This window comes from Gallinula chloropus (assembly GCF_964237585.1).
Source record: "Gallinula chloropus genome assembly, chromosome: 4".
Taxonomy (NCBI): Eukaryota; Metazoa; Chordata; class Aves; order Gruiformes; family Rallidae; genus Gallinula; species Gallinula chloropus.
Window position 1 is genome coordinate 90726408 of NC_140088.1, and position 26641 is coordinate 90753048.

General features: G+C 46.7%; 2 protein-coding genes across 9 annotated transcripts in view; one reads left to right on the forward strand and one right to left on the reverse strand.

Annotated features, from left to right (window-relative positions):
• Positions 1-11331, forward strand: part of PALLD (palladin, cytoskeletal associated protein) — a gene marked incomplete at its 5' end in the record, with an annotated part of 172131 nt that extends 160800 nt beyond the window's left edge. For 6 of the 7 annotated variants that reach the window (XM_084262803.1, XM_084262804.1, XM_084262806.1 and 3 more), the window contains 6 exons: positions 82-176; positions 2877-3009; positions 3929-4136; positions 4793-4958; positions 8060-8193; positions 9174-11331. In XM_084262803.1, the coding sequence (XP_084118929.1) occupies positions 82-176; positions 2877-3009; positions 3929-4136; positions 4793-4958; positions 8060-8193; positions 9174-9349 (912 nt within the window). In that variant the 3' untranslated portion in view covers positions 9350-11331. Of the gene's footprint in view, positions 1-81; positions 177-2876; positions 3010-3928; positions 4137-4792; positions 4959-8059; positions 8194-8306; positions 8443-9173 lie in introns of those variants that run through there. The other variant, XM_084262805.1, reaches the window with a different exon arrangement.
• A 7005-nt stretch (positions 11332-18336) lies between these two features.
• On the reverse strand, positions 18337-25957 carry CBR4 (carbonyl reductase 4). Of its 2 annotated transcripts, none has more exons than XM_084263093.1 (6): positions 25871-25957; positions 22874-23046; positions 22226-22346; positions 21610-21746; positions 20904-21038; positions 18337-19829 (listed from the first exon to the last, which is right to left on the reverse strand). In XM_084263093.1, the coding sequence occupies exons 2-6, from the start codon at positions 23013-23015 to the stop codon at positions 19651-19653; spliced, it is 714 nt and encodes a 237-aa protein (XP_084119219.1). In that variant the 5' UTR covers positions 23016-23046; positions 25871-25957; the 3' UTR covers positions 18337-19650. The 2 variants fall into 2 exon arrangements, with proteins under 2 accessions (XP_084119219.1, XP_084119220.1); XM_084263094.1 differs by having other exon boundaries at positions 22874-23015; positions 25871-25932.
• Between the last annotated feature and the right edge of the window lie 684 nt (positions 25958-26641).

Below are 26641 nucleotides of genomic sequence, written 5' to 3' on the forward strand. Positions count from 1 at the left end.
AGTGGAAGGAGAGATGAGGTTGGATATTTCCTAAGGCCATGTGCTTTATGTCGTTTAATGTTCTTCCTTTGTCTCCAACAGGGCAGAGTAAGCTGCACGGGCAGGCTGATGGTTCAAGCTGTAAATCAAAGAGGCCGCAGTCCCTGGTCACCTTCTGGACAGCCACATATCAGAAGGTACTTGGTGACTTGATGCTTTTTTTCTTTATCTTGTGTGTTTTTTGAAAAATTATTATGGTAAGAAAAGGTGTGAAGTAAGAAGGTAAGTGAAAGTGTGTGGTCAGGAAGCGAGGAGGGATCAGCTGGCTAAAACTTAGTGCAGCGCTTCCATACTCACAGATCTAAGTGCCACGACGTTCGTGTACCTTTACCTGTGCCTGTCCCCTCTCTTCACGATGTTCACACCAAGCTGGGTCCAGTTCTGGGCTCCTCACTCCAAGAAGGACATGGAGGTCCTGGAGTGAGTCCAGAGAAGGGCAACCAGGTTGGGGAAGGGGCTGGAGGGCAAATCCTCTGAGGAGCAGCTGAGGGAGCTGGGGGTGTTGAGCCTGGAGAAGAGGAGGCTGAGGGGAGACCTTCTCCCCACCTCCCCTGCCCTGCCAGGAGGGTGCAGAGAGGTGGGCGATGGTCTCTTCAGCCAGGGGACAGGAGATGGGACAAGGGGCAATGGGCTCAAGCTGCCCCAAGGCAGGGGCAGAGCAGATGTGAGGGAAAAGTTCTTCCCTGGCAGAGTTGTGGGGCTGTGGCACAGGCTGCCCAGGGAGGGGGCTGAGTCCCCACCCCTGGGGCTGTTTAACAGAGAGGAGATGAGGTGCTCAGGGATCTGGGTCAGCACAGGACAGGGATGGTTGGACTTGATGATCTTAAAGGTCTTTTCCAACCTTGTCATTCTGTTCTGTTCCATTCTGTAACACTCCTGTGACATTACCCTATGATTTGTACAAGCATTTCTGCTTGAGAGCAACAAGTGTAATTATTAGCTTAATAAACTTTATGGCTTGTTATGCTCTTGACAGGCTTTTTCCTGAAGGATTTTTAGGCTCTTGCAGGATGTGTTCTAGCAGAACTGGTTTTTAGCATCTTCACTATGTCACAGATGTTTTAAAACACCCTTTGTAGCTGCTATTTAATTTTTGATATATCTTCCTGAACTTTGCTTACCTTGCAAGTGTTATCCTCTCAGCATCACTTGTGAGGTAGACACTTCTGAATTGTCTCCCATGTGCAAAGCTTGGACTCAGTCCCTCAGATGACACTGAGCTCAACACTGTAGCATTGACACTGTGGCACAGGGCAACTAGCACCCCAAGTAAATCAGCTGAAAACACATGAGATTGAGGAAAGATTTTAAAAAGAAATATCCCTATTGACTCTGCTCTTAAATAGAGCATTAATTTGAACTTAATCTCCTTTATCCCAGATTAGTGATCGTTATCATACGGTCAGTCAAAAAGCCTTCCCCAGCTTCTTGTTTGCTGCAACTCCTGGTGCACTGGGCAACATCCACCTGTGGAGTCTCCCCTGGACACTTTCAGTAGTGATGTCAGTGTGGCTGAAACTCACCTGTGTAATCTGCTGCCCACATCACGTCTCTAAAGAGCCCACAGCTGACCCATGGGTATTCCCATCCCTGGCAATTCATCATTCCCAGGCAGCTGCAGCACTTGGCTCTGCTCGTTTCATTGGTTCCTTAACACTTTCTAGAGCTAAAACAACCCCAGTTCCACCTCTCAAGGTGATGGAAAAACCCCATCTTTGTTCTCAAAGTCTGCACATGCTTCTGGTTTCTGTTTCATTTGGTGTAAGCTGCTGCAGCAGGATGGAACCCTGGGCACCAGCTGGCTCTAGGATGGAACCCGCTGGAGCCGATGGGGCACTGGCAGACTGATCTGAAGGGCTCTTTCAATTCCATGTGTCTCTGCCTCCTAAACCACACCGAGGGAATGACGCTTCCTTCAGCTGGGGAAAAATCCAGCTAAAAGAGGAGGCACTCAGAACAGAGAACAGATAAAATTCACTTAACAGGCAAAACCAGCCCATGCTGAAAGCAGAGTAAATAGCATGATGGAGGCTTCATACTGTTTCTGGGCTGAGGAGCTGGTTTTCCTTCTTTTTATTTTTTATTGGGATTTTTACAGGATCTTTATTACAAACAATTTAATGACCAAAGTTTTTCTTCCTATTGCTCACAAATAAAATCCCAGGTGTCACAGTTCAGTGTTTTTGAAAACAGTCAAGAACATCTCAAACCTGTAAGCTTGTTCCACGAGGAATCTGTATCTAGAGCAGCTAAACCTCAGTGCAGAGACTTTTCTGTGTGTTCTGCAGCCGTGCAGAGCAGGAGACGATGCAAAACAAGTCTGATGGGGAGAGTCTCTTCTCGCCTGAGATAGGGGAGCATTTAGCTGCTGTTATTTTCTGGAAGGTAAACACAATTAACAATGAGTACTGGCACTGTCTGGTGCCACCAGCAATGGGATTCAGTACCCAGGAGGGGGCAGCGGGGACCGAAGCTGGATGCTGAGGCCCACTGCCACCTTTCACTTGTGTTTCAGTGATTTAGAGACAAAGTCCAAGTGACTCAGAGAAATAGGTATAAATAAATTATTATCCCAAGCAGTTGTTCTGCAAGATTGTTTTCTAGATCGTATTTTGCCAGAACTTGTTAATTAAATGACAGTAATTAATATGTAGAGGTTCATAAATAACTCAGCCTTGTGAGCCAAGTGCTCTTGGGTAGGTGTGTGCATAGGCAGTGAGCACGGTTCAGGTCAAAGAGCTGGTTGAACATTCAGAACTGTCTGCTGAGTGATTTTGGTGGTTCTGATTTAGCAGAGGAAAAAAAAATAATTGACCTTTATTTCATGTTATTTTAAGACCACGATCTCGCTCAAGGGACAGTGGTGATGAAAATGAACCAATTCAGGAACGATTCTTCCGGCCTCATTTTCTGCAGGCTCCCGGCGATCTGACTGTCCAAGAAGGAAAGCTCTGCAGAATGGACTGCAAGGCAAGTACCGCGCCAGCCTGGCGCTCACACTGAGTCAAAGCCCCAGCTAGTTCCCTTTGAAAGCTGCTCTACCCACTGGTGCCAGGTCCAGCCACTGGCAGTAGGTGGGATAATCTCGCTGTTGGGCAGTGATGCTCGCGCTCCTCTCCCAGCAAAGTGCTCCAGGCAACTCCTACAGCTCACTGGTCAACTGATAATGATCAGCTGTGCTGGGGCGTGGAGGGAAGGTGTGCACACTACAAAGCTGGTGTGCTGCTGTTTCAAGTCCTTTGCCACTTGAGTTTCGATTCCCCATTAAAGTTTCCAGCAGCCTAACTGTGATTTATGACTGTACCTGAGGGAATCAATTAAGGCTTGGTCTTCTGTGTACTTAGAGCTGATCTGTTTGGGAGAAGCTGTTTGTTTTCAGGCAGTACCCACAGCAAGCAGCACACAGGGCCTGCTCACACAGACCAAGCGTTCACACGCTAGTGCGGGAGGTTACACCTAGGTGGAACCCAACTCAAGAAGTCAGTGACCAGTGAGCTAAACATCTTTTTGCCTGCGAGTTTCCCCAAGGAGGTAATGGAGAAAGGAGTAGCTTCTCATTCCAGGTGGAGAGTGAACAATGAAAAAGACAAAAGGTGCTGCTTGGCCCCTTGTTCCACAGTGTACCAGTGTTTAGCTCCCAGCCTATCTAACTACAGATCTGTTTTCAGTCACACCCATGAGACATCATGGACTTGAGGGAGTTGGCCAGAAAGTAAGTAAATGAATACAGCTGACTCAGTGTGTAACTCGGGACAGAATTAGATCTTTAAATCTTGTGGTACACCTGCAGTAGCAAACAGAACCAGACTTCCCTGAAGTAACAAGTCAGGACTCCTCTGGTGTTTCGTGTGGCTAAGACTGTTTCCCATGATTCTGTTTACACGTGAAGGTCAGTGGATTACCGACTCCGGATTTAAGCTGGCAGCTGAATGGCCAACCGATCCGTCCTGATAGCTCCCACAAAATGCTGGTGCGTGAGAACGGGGTGCACTCCTTGATCATAGAGCCGGTCACGGCCAGGGACGCCGGCATCTACACCTGCGTCGCCAGCAACCGAGCTGGGGAAAACACCTTCAGCCTGGAGCTCGTTGTTGCAGGTAACACCCCCACGGCCCACGGAGGGGCAAGAGGGAAAAGGAGACTCCAAGTGCTGTCAGATGATGTGGGGTTGGGGGGGTAAGAAAAGGAAACCGAGCTGCTAACTGGTACATCTGTGTTACACCGTGGCACAGCTGACTGGCAAGTCCCCTCTGTGCACAGTTAGGAGGAGGCAGCTGTTGCCACAGCCAAGGCCACCAACCAGACCAGTTACTTGTGTGGGGTTTTCAGTGGCAGCTTGTGCAGCCCCAGACCTACCAGTGGGCAGCCAGTGGGCTCTAACTGGTGTGTTTCACCACGTCAGACTAACGCCCTTCCAGCCTTCTGCAATTACAAGCTTGTTACTGCTTAACAAGCACTGGTTTAGTAAAGTGCTCCCCATTTCAGCTCTTTTGCGAACTGGGGGAACCCTCAGCTCTATCGGCGCTCACTTTTCCCTGTTAAACATAGAACATGGAATGGTTTTGGTTGGAAAAGGCTTTCAAGATCATTGAGCCCAACTGTCTATCCAGCCCTAAGATACTGAGGTGACTCTTTTCTTCAGACTTTGTCATTAATGGAGCTTCCTGCTGCTTAGGTTTTTCATTCTAGGGTCCTAGCATGTTGCTAGTTCCACAGCGTAGCCTCAGCATGACTGCAATCTTTATCTTCACAGCCAAGGAAGTGCACAAAGCTCCCGTGTTTATAGAGAAGCTACAGAACACGGGCGTGACTGAGGGGTTCCCAGTGCGACTGGAGTGCCGAATCTCGGGGGAGCCAGCTCCTCAGATATTTTGGAAGAAGGAGAACGAGTCGCTCACGTACAACACCGACCACGTGAGGTTAGACTGACATAGAGTCACCTCCCCAGGTTTAACTTCAGGGACGAGTTACCCTGGGACACAAATGAAAACCCAAAAGGTCCCAAGGACGCTTTGTGTGAGCAGCAGCCCAAAGCTCTTCGCTGGTCATCGCCATCGTTCACAGCATCTACTCCAACCTGCAGCCAGGCTGATGGCTGAGCCAGAGTTAGTCAGTTCTGATTTCCAGCCTTGGGCTCCAAAGAGCCCCAATCTTTGCACTGGAAGCATATGGAGAAGTAGTTTTTCCCTTTCTAGAACTGAGACTCATAGAAATTTGCTGGTAAAAACCAAGGCTGCCTTCTCAGCAGAAACCTTGATTTGGAACTCTGCTGTGTAGTTAAGCTACTAAGATTATTTTTTAATATTTTTTAAAATATTCTAAGATCTCTAAACTTCTCTTCAATATTTGATAACATTTTGTATGAACATTTAAAAATTAATTCAGATTGCTAGAAAAGGAATGTGTTGCTGATGTGACACTGTAATAAATTGCTCTTTTCCTAATAACTTAAGAGTATTTCAGCACCTTGTTCTTCACATTTTCTTGTCCTTCCCCCAAAACTCTGTGCAAGTTCTGGCATCCCCATGACTCAAACCAGATGGCCAGAGGTGGCTTCACCCGTAACGCTGCAGGAGGCGTCACTTTATGGGGTTTTGCTGCTTCATGTTCAGTACAGGACACGGAGCTGCCAGCCTGTCACCCACACTGACACTCCCCAATGGCAAAGGAGGTTACCTCTAGTAACCCCCGTGCCAATTGATGAGCTCTAGTAACCCCAGGAGCTGAATTTTGGGTCAATTTGACCACTAGTAACCCCAACTGCTGATTGATGACCTCTAGTAACCCCAGGAGCTGAATTTTGGGTCAACTTGACCTCTAGTAACCCCAGGAGCCAAATTTTGGGTCAACTTGACCTCTAGTAACCCCAGGAGCCACATTTTGGGTCAATTTGACCTCTAGTAACCCTAACTGGTCATTGATGACCTCTAGTAACCCCAGGAGCTGAAATTTGGGTCCATTTGACCTCTAGTAACCCCTGTGTGCTGACTGATGACCTCTAGTAACCCCAGGAGCTGAATTTTGGGTCAATTTGACCTCTAGTAACGCCTGTGTGCTGATTGATGACCTCTAGTAACCCCCAGGAGCCAAATTTTGGGTCCATTTGACCTCTAGTAACCCCTGTTTGCTGATTGATGACCTCTAGTAACCCCAGGAGCTGAATTTTGGGTCCATTTGACCTCTAGTAACCCCAGAAGCCAAATTTTGGGTCAATTTGACCTCTAGTAACCCTAACTGGTCATTGATGACCTCTAGTAACCCCAGGAGCCAAATTTTGGGTCAATTTGACCGCTAGTAACCCCCAACTGGTCATTGATGACCCCTAGTAACCCCAGGAGCCAAATTTTGGGTCAACTTGACCTCTAGTAACCCCAGGAGCTGAATTTTGGGTCCATTTGACCTCTAGTAACCCCTGTGTGCTGACTGATGACCTCTAGTAACCCCAGGAGCCGAATTTTGGGTCCATTTGACCTCTAGTAACCCCTGTTTGCTGATTGATGACCTCTAGTAACCCCCAGGAGCCAAATTTTGGGTCCATTTGACCTCTAGTAACCCCCAACGAGTCATTGATGACCTCTAGTAACCCCAGGAGCTGAATTTTGGGTCCATTTGACCTCTAGTAACCCCAGAAGCCAAATTTTGGGTCAATTTGACCTCTAGTAACCCCCAACTGGTCATTGATGACCCCTAGTAACCCCAGGAGCCAAATTTTGGGTCAACTTGACCTCTAGTAACCCCAGGAACTGAATTTTGGGTCCATTTGACCTCTAGTAACCCCTGTTGCTGACTGATGACCTCTAGTAACCCCAGGAGATGAATTTTTGGTCCATTTGACCTCTAGTAACCCCTGTGTGCTGATTGATGACCTCTAGTAACCCCAGGAGCTGAATTTTGGGTCCATTTGACCTCTAGTAACCCCTGTTGCTGACTGATGACCTCTAGTAACCCCAGGAGCTGAATTTTGGGTCCATTTGACCTCTAGTAACCCCTGTGTGCTAATTGATGACCTCTAGTAACCCCAGGAGCCGAATTTTGGGTCAATTTGACCTCTAGTAACCCCTGTTTGCTGATTGATGACCTCTAGTAACCCCAGGAGCTGAATTTTGGGTCCATTTGACCTCTAGTAACCCCTGTGTGCTAATTGATGACCTCTAGTAACCCCAGGAGCCGAATTTTGGGTCAATTTGACCTCTAGTAACCCCTGTGTGCTGACTGATGACCTCTAGTAACCCCAGGAGCTGAATTTTGGGTCCATTTGACCTCTAGTAACCCCTGTTTGCTGATTGATGACCTCTAGTAACTCCAGGAGCTGAATTTTGGGTCCATTTGACCTCTAGTAACCCCTGTGTGCTAATTGATGACCTCTAGTAACCCCAGGAGCCGAATTTTGGGTCAATTTGACCTCTAGTAACCCCTGTGTTCTGACTGATGACCTCTAGTAACCCCAGGAGCTGAATTTTGGGTCCATTTGACCTCTAGTAACCCCTGTGTGCTGATTGATGACCTCTAGTAACCCCAGGAGCTGAATTTTGGGTCCATTTGACCTCTAGTAACCCCTGTGTGCTGATTGATGACCTCTAGTAACCCCAGGAGCTGAATTTTGGGTCCATTTGACCTCTAGTAACCCCAACTGGTCATTGATGACCTCTAGTAACCCCAGGAGCCAAATTTTGGGTCAATTTGACTTCTAGTAACCCCAGGAGCTGAATTTGGGGGGGGGGGCATTTGACCTCTAGTAACCTCAGCTGGTCATTGATGACCTCTAGTTACTCCAAGAGCCAAATTTTGGGTGAGTTTGACCTCTAGTAACCCCAACTGCTGATTAATGACCTCTAGTAACCCCAGGAGCTGAATTTGGGGGGGCATTTGACCTCTAGTAACCCCATATGCTAATTGCTGACTGGCCATCACCTGACCTTGTTAATTAGCAGTGGGCTGTAATTGATGTGTAACTCAGACTGGTAACAGCCCCGTGCTGTTTGGCAATTGCCAAGGTAACGTCTCCTCTCCTGTTGCTCAGCATGCACCAGGACAACTACGGCTACATCTGCCTGCTCATCCAGGGCGCCACGAAGGAGGATGCGGGTTGGTACACCGTGTCGGCCAAGAACGAGGCCGGGATTGTGTCCTGCACTGCCAGGCTGGACGTTTATAGTAAGTGACCTCCCTGCCCCTCCTCAGGCCCAGCCCCCCAGCAGCACTGGGGCTGTACCCTGCAGTCCTCTCACAGGAGGGTTTACATCGCTCTCTCTTTCTTTCGTTTGTAGTTTCTCCTCAATAATAACGATCCACATCAAGACAACCAATGTCAAAGTACAGCTCACCAGCTTTCAGAGACCTAAAGCAAAACAAGGCTGCATGCTGTTTGGTTTTACTTAGTATATTAAATATAGCTCATTAACAACCAGTAACAGCATGGATTCTGTAGTTTTGTGGATCATTATTACTATTAGTCTCCTGGCACTTCCCTAACCTGTTGAAGTCTTTTGTACATCAGTGTGTAACACACCCCTGACAGTTGTCAGAAACGTGGTAGATGGTTTGATGGCTTTCTGCTTAATTACTCAGCTTGCTCCAAAGCAGCCCCTTACACAGCACATGTTTTCTTGAACCAAAATCTCTCACCAGTCTCCCCCTGGGGTAGGGAGGAGGAAGGGGAGCAGTTCAAGAGACAAAGGATGGTTTTGGATGGAGTGGGGAGTGGGGGAGAGTGGGACTTGTGTGATTAGAGACTTGGCTCAGTGTTCTTCAGCACACAAGGGGTAGAGATGGCAATCAGATTATTTCCTTTTATATAAAACAAATAACCCTTGATTGGGCCTTTCACTGTAATATCAGTGCTGTCACCCTTCCCAGTGAGGGAAGGAGAGGTAGAAAGCAACACCAAAAGGAAACAATAACAAACAACACAGACACTATTGTTTTTATTACCACGCTTGAAGGTGAAAGGAGATGCTGAGGAGAAAAAAAACCCCAACCCACCAGCAAATGAAACAAACTTGCCTTTGACACAATGGTTCCCTGCTCCTCAGAACTCGGTCTCTCCTTCACAAAGGGCTGATTGTGCAGCCAGCACACTGCACTGTGCAGCTTTAGGTGGATAACCTTTGTTTTCTGTCCTTTTTCGTTTACAGCTCAGTGGCAACAACCACCTCAGACAACCAAGCCAAAGAAGGTGCGGCCCTCGGCCAGCCGATACGCTGCACTTTGTGACCAAGGACTAGACATCAGAGCAGCTTTCCAGCCCGAAGCAAACCCGGTCCACCTGACAATGCAGTCGTCTGGCTTGGTAGAGAGCGACGATCTGTAGGTCCAGCTGCCGCTCCCGTCATTTTCTTTCAAAGCAGAAACACTGAAAGCCATTGCCTTGACCAATGATACTCCTATGTCACTTTAAGCAAAGGCAGACACCTTCAAGTACAAAAGATAAACAGCAAACACAGTAACCATGTATTCTTATTCATTATACCAAATTAGAAGGATAGATAGATTATTAATAGAAACGTACACATTGCACAACAAATCACCTTCACCAGTTCCTTATACCTAAGTCGCTTCAGCTCTGACGAATAACCCTTTCCATAAAGGCCAAACCCCATCAGAGAGACAGATTATCCCTCAGAAGAGAACACTCCTTATCACCACGTGCCTTCATAAGCAGGAAGTAGATGCTACGTGACCTTAACGGTGCGAGATGTTTTACTTGAGGCCATTAGCTCACCAAGCAAACGAGGCCGTACGGTTCTCTCTGGTTCTGGACCGGCAGCGCGTTCCGAGAGCCGCCATGTACAAGTGCAATACTGAGCATAAAGCAGGAGGGGACACGGGAGGGACACGGGAGCGAGTGCTGCGTCTCTGCGAACCGCCTTCTGTCCTACAGCAACTACAGAATTTTGCCTTAAATGTCGTTAGCGTGGACGAGTCTGTAACACAACCACAACACCAACACCTCAGTTTGAAATTCCTCTGTGTGCCAACCTCTTGGCATCCAGGAGGAGGCCTACTGACCAGCACACGGCTTAAGTCACTTAACCTCTCCAAGGTAACAAGGAGCTGACATGTTGTACCAGTCTAGTCCAGGCTATAAATGCTGGTAAAGCAGATGGGGAAACGTGCCGACGGTGGGAGCCACCAGGAGGTTACTGCAAGAGGTGGGGGGGGGGACAGGGCAAGAGGTTGAAACTCTCTGTGGATCTCCTGAAGCCAGTCTGTAACCTCGTAATACTCCCACAGTCAAGAATCTGGAATTCTGGGGTGAGCTGAAAACTAGGGAGTGGATGTATGGGAAGTTTGAGGGTTTAAAGCTCGTGCAATGTGTTGTAGGAGGGTTTTAGAAACGTGTAGGAAGTGCAAAAATGGGTTGAGACTGCAATATGAACTTAAATGCTAAGTACACACCACAGATGATTGATAAGCTTGCAGATCTGAGGAGGTAGAAAATGAAGATGGACAAAACCAGCCTCAAATTTACCTTTGTTTTTTCTTCTTCTTAACATAGCGCGTGTCTGGTAGAATTACTGTTGTTCTTCTCCCAGCTGTATGCAAACGACAGCTCTTTTCATGGGTAGAGTCTGTGCCACGTAGATGAGAAAAGCCTGAAGGCTGCTTTCAGAATGCAAGGCGAATCCACATCAAACTGGAGCCCCCACCTAAGTCAGACCTGGCTTAGGGAGTGTGAAATCCCAACCCAAGGAACGGAAGAATTCCCGGGCCTGACGAGAATTTGATGGTACGAGCTACGGTCACTTTGCTATGACAGGAAAACACTGTATTCCTTACATGAAGCACATACATGGTATCTTCCTTTATTTATAATAAAAGTGTTGAAATCTTTTATCTCGGTTCAGTTATTCAGAAGTCCTGTACTTAGGGGTTTTTTAATTTTGTATCTGTGTACACCATATATTGCATTACTGCTCTACGTGTATTGCTTTCAGAGTACACACCCTTTGTTTTGTGTTTTTGTAGCGACTAATAAACTGTAGCACATCAAGTAGAACTATTCTGGTGCAGGATATGACCAGCTAAGGGGATCGTTAATCTAGATTAACGGCAGAGTTTGTCATCTGGGAATAATCCGATTCTATTCTAGAATAAGAGGTTTGTCATATCATTTGCCAAATTTTTCCTCAACTGTGACATGCTAATTTACTTTTGTTGTTGTTTAGCTTCACTAGCATTATTTTGCCACCTTTTATTTGTATTTATAAAAAAAAAATGTATTATCATTACTTTGGATTGTTGTGCTGATATAATGTGGGTTTAACATCAATAAATATTACACAAATGGAACGTTTTCCTTCTGGTAAAGACTATTAACTGTTCCAGCAGAAGCCTGCGGGTGTGAGGCTTACAAACTTCAGACTTTATGGGTACAGATGAAATGAGGGCCAGAGGCAGCATCTAAAATGACTGGAGTGTATCAGAACATTCTGCTTGCAGCCCAGAATTGTGTTCAGACAAAACACAGGAACGTGACCCAGAAATTCTGAGACACTTTTGCTCAACAAAGTCCTTGATGATGCTTTTTTTAATACATCACAAAGTATGCCAGTCTAGTAATTCTAGTATGACATCAATTACAACTGGTTCTAAGTAAAGGGCATAGTCCAAGCTTTAAATTTAAGAGCAGTTACTGCCTTCTAAGCAAGCAGTAACAAAAAAAAAAGACCCAACTAAATGTGAAGTTTTACCTTGTAAACCCCTGAATATTAACATATTAACTAGCTTCTCCTCCTTTCCTTCCTGTGCAAAGATACCTGGAAAGATGCACAGTAATAAATTGTTTCTTTTAGGTTGGCATGTCAAGCCCTGCTCACTCCAAAGAGAATTATCTCAGCAATTAAGTGAGCACTGACATGAATGGTGATGCTGCAACCCAAGTCAATGGACTTCTGTCTGCTGACAGTACATTTGTCTCTGGCTGAGAGACTGAAAAACTGAGCCTGCTCTTGTGAGCTGGTTTAAGATGAGGTCATCATCACTTTTTGCCTCTGTATATAGGAACAGACACTTAAGTAGTAAATCACATCTCCAAGCAGCAAAGCTGTTTCTATGCAAACATTCAGCTGTGCTGTTCCTTGGTTACTGGGGCTGTTTGGGTTTGCAGATGCAGAGACAGCCGTGCGCACAACCAAACGACACGCTTTTCCAGCCAAAAATCTGACATTCTTGGAAGCAGCAAAGAAACTTTCTGAAGTTTCATGTCGCTCTACAAACTCTAGATAGGCAGCATGACCTGAAAGTGCACTTCCATCAGTTCATGGCACTGGGGGTGGGGGGGGGGAAAGTCTTTAACTTTTTGCAAGGCTTCAGGTTTAGCCATGGGAAGACTTGGAATTGTTTAGGAAGCCTCTTGGTCCAAGCGTATCCAAAGCAATCAGAGACTCCACACAACTCACTGAGGATGAGGACAGAAACCTCTGTCAAAGCACAGACAGCGAGGTGCAGAATTCCACATGCAGAAAGGGTTTGAGCTGGTGCTGTACCCCAGCACACAAGGTTCCTCAGCACACCCTGCACCTTCACCGCAGCAGCAACAGTGAGATCATCCTACACCGATTTGTCCCACCACAGCCAGCTGGGGCTCAGGGATCAAAAACCAAGCTACAGTCCAGTTTGAAGCCCTGCCTAAACCATCATAGTCTCTCTCTGTGTCTCTCTCTGCCTTCAAAGACCGTTACAATTCACTCAGGTTGCAATGCTAATAAACACCTCGACTCCCCCCACACAGCCAGCCACATCCTTACCTCTCCCAGCAGCCCAAACGGATTTAATATGTAAATATGTGATGAGATCACATCACCCACCGTGTCCCGATGCTGAGGGGGCTCTGCCACACCTCTGGCTGTAGGACCCAGCCCCCAAACTCGCCCGGCGCAGCACCGGCGGGTTCATGGCTGGCAGTGGCAGCTCAGGTCATGCACACTGACAGCCACCTCGCTGCCTCACGATTCGTGCAAGGGGCAGGATTTGCTGACACTGAGCGTGTTCTGAACGGGCTAAAAGAGAAAAGCCCTCCCCTTGCACAGCCCCTGTTTGAACACCCTTGTGACACAGCAGGCACATGAAAACACAGCTCTTTCACCCCAAGACGGTCACAATCTAGTCCACACAATATTCTTAACACATCTTAAATTCAGCATTAAGCCACAATTTGCATCCTTTTGTAAAAGTGATTAATAGTACATAAATATAGTTGCATGCTGCACCGAATCTTTGAATGAAAATCTCAGTGTTTGCAACAAAATGCTCAGAGCAACAAGAAGAAAAGCCAGGCTACAAGGAACAGTACCTGTGCAGCAGCGGTTCCAGCAGCCACGCCTGAGGAGGAAGACAAATGACCTTCAGTCCAGCACCACCAGGAAGGAGAAGCCTCTCTTGCTTTCTAGAGTAACTGTGATGCAACAGGGAAAGCCCAGGGAAGGGCCAAGTCTTGCCATGCTGTCATGCTCTGGTTCTGTTGTAGCATCAATGGTCCAGAAAGCACAAGGAGAGGAAACAAATGACAGCACGTGGCCACTGCCCAGAGTGATTATGTCATTTCCAGCGGGAGCTCCACAGCCCTCAGCACGCTGGGTGGATCAGGCTGGGGAGTTCTGCTTGAAAAGGTTCTGTTAAACACACATGTGAATGTCATGGCAAGCTTTTTTTGGCCGACTCCTGGCCCAGACACCCCAAAGTATTTCTACAACAAACTGAGGGTATAAAACTACCTTGCCAAGGAAAGCCCCTTTCCAAGCTACTGCAGGAGGTGTTGCAGATACCTTCTAAGGCAAGACTGGTTGTACAGTGGGCAACACAACTCTGCTCTATCGCAGATTTAAGAACTAGTGGGTTTTAGAGATGGGTTTTACCTGCAGTATTTCTCTGAGTGACTGCTGGAGTCATTTGCAGGGAAGGGCCCATCGAGAAAGCCTGCTTTACCCCACTGTTCTGTAGTATAATGCACAATTATGGTTCTTATTAACATATTGATAACTTAATAACGTATTGACTCACTTCCTCAGACAATCCAGTATCAGATTCACTGAATATTTTTGTAATATACTGTTAATCTACAGTAAAAGCTTTTAACTTCCTTAAATTCTGTATTCAGCTGCACAGTCTCTGATAATTTCCTGATTCATGTTTAATGACCAGAAACCTAAAAGGGAGTGTAATCCTCTTATCAGCACAATGTTTAGTAAATATGAAAATCTTGAACAGCAGCTGAATGATGTCATTTCAGGTAAGGACCAGCAGCAGCTTTCAAGAATTTCAGTTTGTCAAGTCACACATCCACTTTCCCCTCAGATAAAAGGAGTAACACATCAAGGAGCAGCTACTGCTGGTGACTGTCATTCTATGGAAGGGAATTTCAGGGCAGCCTACAGTGAAGATGGAGCGTCACAGCGTTTCCAATCACTCATCCCAAGGACTAAGACATCAGTGATCTGTCTGTGTCCAGGAGAGATGGCACCCGAGCCTAAGGTGAAGCTGAAAGAACACAGCACCTTAAATGGGAAAAAAAATGCTGACACAGCACCTCCACTGCCCTTGCTTCAGAGCTGAGTCTCGTCTGGGCAGCCTTTGGCAGGTGTCAAGTCAGAATTTGGGACTGAGCTCCCAGCAGTGGTGGAGCTCAGTGTGGAAGTTGCAGGAAGCTGACATGACAGAGCATTAATCAGCAGTTAGTACAGCAGAAATGTAGTTCCTAATTACAAAGGATAATAAGCTAAGGGGAGTCAAATCAGCTGTCCTTTTCAGAGGCAAAACCCAGCTTATCCCTTTGGCATGCACGTACCTCGTCATGGACACCTTCAGCTGAACACATCAGAGTTAATAATTTATTATGAACTTACCACATGTATTAATAATCCAGTATATCTAATTCTCCCCCAAATAGAAAGGTACCACCTTAATTAATCAAGGAGAGATACAGGTGCATGCTAAGCATTTCTGGAAGCCAGATAATACAGCATTAGGAAGAAAGGCATCATGGTGCTAATAGAAACAAAGATTTTACAGAAAACTTGGCAAACAGCTTTGCAAAATGGTGCAGAGAATTAACCTTGCTGCTCTAGTCTGTGCAGACTGACTGAACACAGCTTCACTGCACAGCAGAAAGCTTTGCCCCACTCTGAAAGTTATGGGGAAGTGTAAAAACAGAGGGTGCTGCCTGTTCCACCTGCAATTGAAGAGCTACAAGAACCTGCAGAGAATGGATGTGGCTTTTACCTGCAAGTTGTCTCAACATGTTTGACATCATCGTACCCAAACTGGCACTTCGTTACCAGACCTCCAAGCAGCCAAAGCTGTTTTAGTTTTAACAGCTGTGACAGAAAGATTCTCTTTTATTTCAGAGAATGAGGCTGTAACAGTAAAGTAGGTGAAGGAAAAAAAGGAGAAAAGGGAAAAAAAGCAGATTTGGATCTGATGCATTTAAAAAAGGAGTGAAAAAACCCTCACAATTGTAAGTTTTAATGTTGTCTTTTGTTCTATGAAATGAACAAAAAAATATCCCAGATCTTAACAGAGATGGGCTTTTAATATGAGAAATAAAAGCATAAACCACTAGAGCAGTTCATGTGGTCATAGTCATGCTGATCTGGCAAGGTACAGGTGCTGTTTGTTACTAACTCCACAGACCTACAGCAAAAAGGAGCCTTCAGTACACAGAACATGCACACAATGTGTGGGTGAAAATCAAATGGAGCCTGGAGCTTCAGCTGAGTTCCCACTTCCTCAGTCAGTAGGCACAGCCCAGGCTCTGCTCAGCCTTCTCTCTCCCACCACATTTGCCAACACTGTCTTTTCAAACACTGATCACTTGGATTAAGTGGGGGGCCCGGTCTGGAAAAGTTCAGTTTTCATTTGCTTTACTTAAACCACACTTAAAACAAAGTCACATAACTGCAACAGGCAACCACAGAATCATGAAGGGTGGAAAAGGCCTCCAAAATCATCCAGTCCAACCATCCCCAGACCACCCATAAGACTCACTAACCCACGTCCCCAGGTCCCTCATCCAGCCTCTCCTTGAACACCCCGAGGGACGGTGACTCCCCCACCTCCCTGGGCAACCCCTTCCAATGCCCAACCGCTCTTTGGGAGAAGAAATGTCTCCTCATTCCTGACCTGACCCTCCCCTGGCACAACTCACAGCCAACAGACATTTCAATTTCAGACACTCAAACCTCTCCCACTGTGAACCCAGAGGAGGAAAGTTTGTTTAACAGCACTAGACAACTGTTACAGCCTAAACCTTAACTGTACAACAATGTAACAAAGAGCTTTCCAAGGCTGAGAGCTCAATATCCCCTCTACAAGTTTCACTGAACGCAGTACTGAAATCCTTTCCACCCTTAAAAATTATGCCTTCCATCCAAACAGCTCAGGATATAAGGATTGGGATGTTCCAAAACTCCTAACAGCATTCCCAGCTATCACCTTTGTTTTGCAACTCCACTTCCCCAAACCTACACAGGCACCACCACCCCAGTGTTACCAGTACAGCCGTGCCTTAGGACACACTGCCCTCAGGAGGCCGGCGTGAAATCTGTTCAGGGGATGTAACGCAGACTTCTCTTACCGTAAGAGTCTGCAAAAGCTCTTCCTCACGACAGCTCCTATGGATTAAAGCTAAAGGAAGGAAGGTTTAAATTGCATACTAGGGGGAAGTTCTTTACAGAAAGAGTGGTGAGGGGCTGGAACAGGCTGCCCAGAGAGGGGGTGGGTGCCCCGTCCCTGGAGGTGTTCAAGGCCAGGTTGGCTGGGGCCCTGGGCAACCTTGTGTAGCTCCAGGCCTGGAGGTTGGTGTCCCTGCCTGTGGCAGGGGGTTGGAGCTCTGTGATCCCTGGGGTCCCTTCCAGCCCAGACCAGTCTGGGATTCTATGATTTCTGTGTATATAGCAAACTGCCAGAAACTGTTGTACAGCCATGAAAGCAACTGGGAAAACACACTGAGGGAAGTCAGAGTTGCTTTGGCAGAGCAAACAGTACCACCACGCTACTCCAAGCACTAATGGGATAAAGACATTTTAAAAAATGCCAACCCATTTCAGTGAGGGAATAGATGTTGAAACCAGCAGGCTGAACAGATAAATGTAGATAAATGGGAACAATTTGTACTGGGGAAAACAGAGAAGATCAGACCAAAATACACAGGTAAGGAATGGGCCAAGTTGAGTGTTAATTATTCAGGATTGAGGTATTGTTCTCATGCAGCTTCTGAAAGCCTAAGAGTAAAGGTTAGGAAAAGGCAAAACAATCAGACATTGTTTTGGGAAGCAATATAAAGCAAAACATAACCCATGGTACTTTTGCAAAGATAAACCCACAGTGAATACTGTAAGTGGTTCTACCTGCTCCTCGCTCAAGGAAGTAGAGGGTGTCATTCCAGGTTCTAATTACAAATACAAACTTATAATTTATTTAACAGTTTCCTTACCCAGCAAAACAAGGGATAATAATTAAGGCCAGGACTCACTAAGAGGAAATCATTTTTAGTGTCTTAAGCCTGGTTTCTGGTCCAGATACATCACACAGGTCTGTAAAATACTAAGGATGGGTATGAGCAGCAGCCAGGTTACTGGCGTGTTACTACATGACTAGTAAAAAACAGGAGTACCAGCTGTCCTTCCTCACCTTTACCATCCTTGAGGGAAAAATCATCTATTCTCTGGCCAATTCCTATTGAGGAGAAACATAATTAACAGCTGTATTTTTAGTGCAGAGACACATACAACACATAACTTGTCACAGCAAACACCGTCACCTTCCCACAGAGAGGTAAGAGTAAGACCAGGACTCCTGCAAGGACTCCCTTCAGTGGTATTTCACATTCCAAAGTCACACAACCAACTGTAGAAGTCCCTGAATACATAATAATGCAACCATTCCTTGCATTATTTCTCAACACATACCTGTGAGAAGCTTGAAAAGGCAGTTTTCTGGCACGAAGAGAAACTTTCTCAGCTGCACAAATGAAGAACATCTCAGGTTTTAAAGCCTCAAAGTTACCACAGTTATCATCAGTGAGATCTCTTCTTTCCGTGCTTTGGTTTGTGCCAAGAGAGGAAGTAATTTCAAAAGCTGAATCAACATCTGGATCATGATTTAGTGAACACTGGAGCTAAGAAGTGAAGGTCCTAAACCACATTCAGAGTTTTCTTCAGAGATGATAAAAACATCAATTACCAAAAGCTACTTGATCTCAATAGAAAAGCCTCAGGTCAAATTTTTGATGATTTTTCAGCAGGACGAATGCTCAGGATCGTTTACAGAGGATTATAATTACTCTGCTTCAAAAGCTGCTTTGAATAAAATAAATGGCTATTTTATTGACTATACATACATATTAATGAGCATTAACAGAGCAGTTGAACTGAGCAATCAAGGATATACAGAGCAAAACACCTTGACTTCACCCTCTGGAAGCGCTCCGTGTTTTCTAAACACCAGTGAGAAGTCTTTCATGCAGCAAGGTCTGCAGCTGCACTGTCCTCATCAGTGGAGTATTCCAGAATCAGCAACTCCAGTGGCCAGTCAACAGTCCTTCCATGTACACAGACAAGTGCTGCTGGATCAAATGGGCGCTGTACGTACATTCAAGAATGGAACTGAGCAGGTTTTGTCTTTATCAAACACGTTGCACATAATTACATCTCCTAAAGGCACTTCAGGTATGGTGAAGATCTAGAAGCTGCCAGCTTTGTAGTGCTACCTACAAACAAATAAAAACAGTTCTTCTTGGGGAAGAACTGCTCACTGCAGGGGTGGGACTAGATGGCCTTTGAAGGTTCCTTCCCACCTAACCATCCTGTGAGTCTGTGATTCTAGAAAACCCCAAGGAAACTTGAGGAAGAACTGTTCCTGAGGGCACAGAGTGATAGGATGAGGGGTGTTGGTTTAAATTGGAAAAAGGGAGATTTAGGTTGGGTATTAGGAAGCAGTTCTTCGCTCTGAGGGTGGTGGGTCACTGGCATAGGCTGCTCAGAAAGGTGGTGGAGGCCCCATCCCTGGAAACATCCAAGGTCAGGCTTGCTGGGGCTCTGAGAGACCTGCTCTAGTGAAGATGTCCCTGCTCACTGCAGGGTGGGACTAGATGGCCTTTGAAGGTCCCTTCCCACCCAACACATCCTGTGATTCTAGAAAACCCAAAGGAAACTCCTTGCTGCTTTGTAGGGGCTGACAGGGATAAAAATTCATGTGGTTCATAATCTTCACCCTACATGGAAAACCTGATGCAATCATATTTGCCAACCAATAAACTTGCCTCTGCACTTCATTAACCTTTGTGCAACATGATAATTCAAATACAATCTCCACTCTATCCCTAATTGTAAAACAGCACTTTATAAAAATACAGTCCTGTAAAAATGTATCAGCTTGCTATTTCAAATTGCAGCCATCCCAAAAGCAGATCTTGTTCAAATTTCTGCACCCTCTTTCAGGTGGGTAAAGATACGTGCTGGACTCTACCGGTGCCGAATTTCTCCTCTGACCCAGTATCATCAAGACCACTGCACACATCAATCTCCAGCTCATTTTCACCCCTCTCCCATTAACTAATGTGTATTTATATATTATCATCGTGACTTTAAAGCAGGAATTTGTTCAAGGAAGCATTTAAGTCATAAGCTGCAAGCCTCCATCTACAACTAGAGTACTCCCTGTAACGTATGGCGACTCTAGAAGAAAGACCACAGCTTGTGCGACTTCCCGGGGCTCTCCAAACCTCCCAAGGAGAATTGCTTTTTTCAGCTGATCTTCTTCCAAGTGAGCAGTCATCTCTGTGTGAATAAAGCCTAAGAGAGGAGAGAGGTTTGAAGAGTTACCTAGCCATCAACTGAATTCCTCTAGGAATCTCCTACCAGGAGTCAGCACCAGCTACCATTCTTCAGTCTGGTCAGAAGAGTGTCACTTCTGAAAGCCTCAGAAAAGTGGGTTCACTTCATCTTACAGCCAAGACCAATTTTTTTATCTAAACATGAAGAAGCCTTCCAGTTTTGGAAGCACTGATGTAATAATCAAAAAGCAGAGACCCACAGAAGTCCATTAAAAAATAATAATAAATAAGTAGCTAAGATTAGCCTCAAACCCCACACTTAATATCACTTTTCTGATCCTAATTAAACACGTGAGTATGAAACCTCTGGCAAGAAACCACTACAGCTTGCAAATGTTTCCATTATATTTTAGACCTTACAATAGCCCTTGGCAATTTCTATTGCAGCACTCACTTGAAGAATGCTTCTTGACATTTCTGAAGGACACTTCTTTACAATTTTCAGGTATCTGAGATGGAGTTTTCCCACTGCTGTACTTCACGTAAGCTGCAGCTTCATAAAGAGCCAATCTGATCTGCTATCTGGCTGCTACCAAGAAGGGAGTCTTGGTTTTGCTTTCTACTGTACCATTCTGCCCCTTTATGACAACTTTGGAGCTTTCAGTGAGCTGCTCAACTCACTAAACGACAAAAAGCATTTTTCCTGCCCAGTTCACAAGTGGAACCGGTTCCCTGAGAAGTCTGAAAGGCATCAGAGCCAGGTCAGCAGATCTAATCCTTCCACCTGCAAGGACAGCAGGTTTTGTAGGAAGAGCAAATGTAATAATGGATAGAGGAGCAGGTAAACACACGTCTAATTTCTCAGGGTTCCCTTAAAAAAGGCACCTTATGCTATCATCTAAAAGTACATTCCCTGTAAAAGAAAGCATTATACTTTAAACTGAAAAAAAAGGAGATATTAAATACATTTACTTACAAAAGCTGAAGAAAATAAAAGCAATTTTTCTTGTCATTTTCAGAGTACAGCAAATACCCAGCAGTCCTGAGGATCCTGTATGGCAAGAGTCAAGTATGGAACTTCCCAAGAACTAACCTGGAGCGACCACGTTGACTCGGATTTGCTTCTTCGCTACTTCTTTAGCAAGAGAGCGTGAAAACCCCACCAGTCCTGCCTTGGTAGCACTGTACACACTCTGACCAGAGTTGCCTTTAAGTCCTACAATACTTCCTGAAACAGGGAAACATCAACAAGAAGCAAAGATTAAATGACTGATTTGAAAACTTGCACTAGCTTCATCATTTCAGGTTTTTATTTGGAATGGGAAAAGAGAAATTAGAAGTACATTATTAAGTGTACTTCATAGCCTACTGCTGGGATAAGCAAATTCCTCAATTATCTGTAAGTTTTGTGCAATACATTTATCTATATTGTCCAACAGGCACTGGAAGAATAAAAAGAGCTTTCTAAAATTATACACCTGCACAGAAAAAGCAGCAAGAAAAGAAACAAACTGCACCTACTTGATTGTTAGTTAACTAGCAGCCAGGAGATCTGCATACTGATGGAGCTGATGAAGAATGGTAAAATTATTTTCCCAATAAAATATACTCTGAGCTGGTTATTTCTGAAACAAGCTGCCTTTCCTTTTAGAAGCTGCTGAAATTACACTAAACCTAAACATTCATAGCATTTCTATGTATACAGGATGCCTAAATGCAAAGAAAAATTCATTTCCACCTGCTAAAGGTTTCTAGAAAACTGTCCCATAGAATTCCACTGAGTTACACAAGCAACTTACCTATGTTGACTATAGCACCTCCTTGTTGCTGAATCATACTTTTTACAGCAGCTTTGCAGGTCAGCATTGTTCCCAAAAGGTTAGTGTGAATCTGGGCTACCATATCTTCTGTCTTGGTTCTCAGCAACAAGGCATCCCTAACAGACAGAGCAAAAACCCCAGAAGAACTCACTGACCAACCCCCATCATCACATTTACTCGTAACAAAGCAGGACCGATGAGTGGAGTGTTAATGGGGGCTGACAGGGCTCTATACATTCTCACACCCAAAAGGATGACACTGCAAAGATGAGACACAACAAGAAAAGAAAAATTACCCTTGCTCACAGAAACAGCACCTCCAGAGAAGTATCAAGCATTGCTTTGGACTATTTCAGGGTGAAGAAGTGGAAGAAAGAGGAGCAGAGGGGCAACTCAAACTCAGAATGTAGAAATTGCAATGAAAGCTGCATCATTTTAGAACTGTACCTCATCAGGAACAAACTTGGTGAGTGCTTTAACACTGTTTTCAGATGTGCTCAGTAACAACACCCTTCCTAAATGCAAAGCCCCTCAACACCTTATCATAACATGCTACCATGTAAAATTACATAGAATCTTGTAACAAATAACTAACCTGTTGATCCCAGCTGCATTAACCAAGTAGTTAATAGGACCTAAATTCCTCTGCATGTCCTCAAAAGTTTTTTGGACTTCTTCCTCACTGGATACATCACAGCTAAGCGCCAGATGTCCTGCTGCATTGACATAAAGGCAAGTAATAAAAAGATGGTATGCCATTCATTCATAAATCCTCTTCAGAATTTTTCAAGTCAATTGCCAAAAAGATGCTGAACTAGCCCCATTTACTCTCCAGAGAATTCCATAAGGACAAGTTTCAGTCACTGTATTGATCAGTTACGTGACTATTTCTTGGTTTATATTTTGGCCTTTAGAAATCAGAAGTTCAGCATGAGCAGACTGGTCTCATTTCTGGCTTGGTTGGAAGCCAAGAATGATTCGGTTTGTATTACCTCCCTGCTGTGACCTTGAATGATTCCTTTCATCTCACCTATTCCACCCACAAGGTATGAATCCCAGCACACTTAACTTGCCCAAAAAACATTATGAGAAGAAAAATGTCCTGGTGTTAACTTTTCTTTCAATTTTCCCTGCCTTTATTTTCATTTTCATCTAGTTAAACAACGAGGTTTATTTTATGACTTATTACTTTCACAAGTTACCTAGGCACTGCAAAGGAAGCACTGCAAGGCAGCATACCTACCACCAAGATGACGTGCAGTGGTTTGGGCTCCTTCCAGATTTCTGGCAACAATGGCCAGGCGGCAGCCCTTCTGTGCCAGCAGCTCTGCGACGGCTCTTCCGATCCCTCGGGATCCGCCAAACACAGCACACACCTTGTCCATCTTCAAAAATCATTCACAAATTGCAAATAAACTCTGAATTTCAGGTCAAATACAGCAGAGCATAACCCCTGTTCTTGTCAGCATCGCAAGCCTTACCCTAGTGTTCTGTAGTGGTACCAGCTTGGAGAATGTGATTTCTTCATTGTTTTACTCACCAGAAACTAAATGTTTGAAGCAAATTAAACTCGACTTCTACACATTCAAGTTAATTCTGAATGATTTCTGAACTAGTAAAAAAGATTATGCATGTAACCTAGCAATTCAATCCTGGTGTTATGATAACTCCTATTCAGTTGATGAAATACATGATTTACATATGTAAAAGCCATAATGTATCATTCAGCCTTAGGGGTTTTTTGCTTTTGCTTTTGAAGAAAGAAAGGAAGGGAGATAAAAAAAAAAAAGCTTTTTTGAAATGTGAACTGATTGTGAAGTAGCTAGCCTAGATGTTTTGGAAGAGGCGTAAGAAGAAAGTACTTCTGTGGAATGCTTTTTTATTCTGTTACCTCTTGAAACCAACCAGCTGGTTTGGGTTTTCCTGAGGGCCCAGAGGAAGAATCCAAGCAATAGTAATGAACCTATTTTCCATACATTTAAATAAGTCCTCCTTGAACCAAACTGTGTTTTGTCTCTCTAGAGACAAACTGTATTTCATCTCTAGTGAAAGCTTGGGCAACAAGTTTCACTTTTTGTGGAAAAGTACTTCCTTTTGTTCACAGTTTGCTTTCTGCTTAGAGAATACTGGGCATTTCTCCCCACAGCTTCTCCTTGCTGTTCATAACTTCAGAGGCTTCCCCACTGCACTTTCCCCTCCCTCTGTATGCTCATTTTCATCCAGTTATTTACCTTTGTATGTACAGAAGCCATTCTGTAGCTCGCTAAAGACTGTCCAAGCTCTTAGTCCTGTCACCCTGCCTTTGCCTTCCTTAGCTCTTGTCTGTGCTTTCTGTTATAACCAGAAGTGTTAAGGACACCAGGACATCATCAACTCCTACAGTAGTATAATGGTTTTGGTCTTCTGCACAGGGCCTGGATGAGCAGACAGTCCTTTTTCTCTAACAAAGTAAGCCCGAGTGCTTCAAACCAACCCACGTGTCTGCTTCCCCTGGCAAGTGTAAATCAGCTTCCTAGGGGCAGGGAAGAGGATTAAATGCTTGTGTCTCAGATGGCAGCCTTTCAAAAGGACATATATAAAAGGATGTCACAGAATTCCAGAATCATTAGGTTGGAAAAGACCTTTGAGATCATCAAGTCCAACCATACGTGTCCTCTACTAAACCATATCCCTGAGCACCCCATCTCCCCATCTTTTAAACACATGCAGGGATGGTGACTCAACCCCCCTCCCTGGGCAGCCTGTTCCTGTGCCCCATAACCCTTTCAGGGAAGAACTTTCCCCCAATACCTGATCTGAACCTGCCCTGGCACAGCTTGAGGCCATTCCCCTTCATCCTGTCACCTGGCTGAAGACACCATCACCCACCTCTCTACACCCTCTAACCTTATGTCCTGCATGAAGACAATTCCTTAGTGACAAAGACAGGCCTCACCAGAAAGACCACTCTCTTTTGGACAGTCCTCATTAGACAGCCAGGCTGCAACAGATGAATCAAGGGGTCTTGCACCCCAAGAATACAGCTCCTTCTGTCCAAACAGGCTAAAGAAACAACCTATCTATTATTAACAGACTTTTTTTTTTTTGTTAGAAACAAAATCTCAGTCTGCCTCTGCCTTTTCCATCAGGACCCATCTCTTCTTTTACAGAACTACCCATCCCTCTTGGAAAATCTCATCTCCTTGTTACAACAATGTTGTATTAGGATTTCACCCTCCATGTTTTCTTATTACCAGCATGGAACATATCCCTCCTCTTATTTTTATTCGAAACATATTACAGAATCACAAGGTTGGAAAAGACCTTTAAGACCATCAAGTCCAACTGTTCCTGTCCTGTGCTGACTCAGATCTCTAAGTACCTCATCTACCCCTCTGTTAAACACACCCAGGGGCAGGGAATCAGCCCCCTCCCTGGGCAGCCTGTGCCACAGCCCCACAGCTCTTTCAGGGAAGAACTTTGCCCTCACATCTGAGCTGACCCTGCCCTGGGGCAGCTTGAGCCCATTGCCCCTTGTCCCATCTCCTGTCCCCTGGCTGCAGAGACCATCGCCCACCTCTCTGCACCCTCCTGGCAGGGCAGGGGAGGTGGGGAGAAGGGCTCCCCTCAGCCTCCTCTTCTCCAGGCTCAACACCCCCAGCTCCCTCAGCTGCTCCTCAGAGGATTTGCCCTCCAGCCCCTTCCCCAGCCTGGTTGCCCTTCTCTGGACTCGTTCCAGGTCCCAACAGGACCCAAAAAAGGGACCCCAAAAAGCTGACTGTGAGGAAAGAACTTCTTGAAAACGTGTAGTTCTGCCCTTCCTAAGCTCTGAGGAGGAAAAGGGGCGGGGGAATGCGAGTGCTTCTACCGTTCCCAGAGAGCACAGAACCTCGTGCGCTGGGCAGGTGTCTGTGGGGAGCGCAAGGCTCCCTCCACGGCCGCGGCACACAGCGCGGGGCTCGGCACACGAGCCACAGAGATTCTTTGGAGCGGTGGCCTGGGAGACGACATTACACATTCCCCGGTCACACGGAGGCAGGGAAAAGCAGGCGCCCCCGGAGCAACGGGCTCCTCCAGCTCGCCTCACGCAGCCCGTCCCCAGCTCTCCGGCCCTCACAGCGGTCGCCTCAGGGAGGCCGCGCGAGCCAGGGCCCCGCGCCCAGGCCGGGCCGCCCGCACCTGCGCGCCCTCAGCCGCGGCCCCGCCAGCAGCCCGCCCGCAGCCCGGAGGACAACCCGTCCTGCCTCCCCTCTCGGCAAACCTTTCCGGTTCTCCCGTTCTCGGGGAGGGAGGAGAGAGCCGAGATCCCGCCAACCTCCTCCGGCCCCTCCCGGCCGAACCCGCTCCCTGCGCCCGCGCCGCCCGCCGCGAGGGGGCGCCCGCGCGCACAGCCAGGCAGCGGGGCGGGGGGGTGGAGTGAGGAGGGGGAAGAGCCACCGCCCGCCCGCGGCCCCGCGCTCACCCTGCGCGTCCTCCTCGGGGCGGGGCGCGGAGGGGGGGGAGAGGCAGGGCGCCGCGGAGACGCGGCTCGGGACGGCGACCGGCCCGGCTCAAGGTGGAGCCCGCGGCACGGGCCGCCGAACGCCGCGGCGGCTGAGGCGCGCTCTCCCGCCCGCCGCAGGGCACGCCGGGACGCGTAGTCCGCGCGCGGCGGCGGTGCCACGGTGGCAGGGCGGGCGCTTCCGGCCGAGCGGGCGGCCCCGCCTCCCGGCCCCGGCCCCGGCCCCGGCCCCGGCCTCGGCCCCGGCCCGCGCCGCTCCCCCCATCCCGGCGCGGGGCGATGGGAGCTGCTGGAGGCGGATGGGGCAGGACCGGTGGCTGTGTGGTTCTCCTGGAGTCACGGAACGGGCACCCCAGAGATCACCCAGTTCCAGCCCCTGCCATAGGCAGGGACACCCTCACCAGCCCAGGGTGCCCAAAGCCCCATCCAACCCGGCCTTGAACCCTGCCAGGGATCCAGGGGCTCCCACAGCCTCTCTGGGCACCCTGTGCCAGGGCCTCCCCACCCTCAGAGGGAAGAATTCCTTCCTAA

What these genes read in the sequence shown, in the direction of transcription:
- CBR4 (XM_084263093.1), bottom strand. Translation starts at nt 23,015, where the DNA reads ATGGACAAGGTGTGTGCTGTGTTTGGCGGATCCCGAGGGATCGGAAGA. An exon ending in CACTGCACGTCATCTTGGTG is followed by an intron (nt 22,347 to 22,873) that starts GTAGGTATGCTG and finishes ATGTCAATGCAG; the next exon opens with CAGGACATCTGGCGCTTAGC. An exon ending in AGTCAACGTGGTCGCTCCAG is followed by an intron (nt 19,830 to 20,903) that starts GTTAGTTCTTGG and finishes CTCCTCTCTTAG; the next exon opens with GCTTTATTCACACAGAGATG.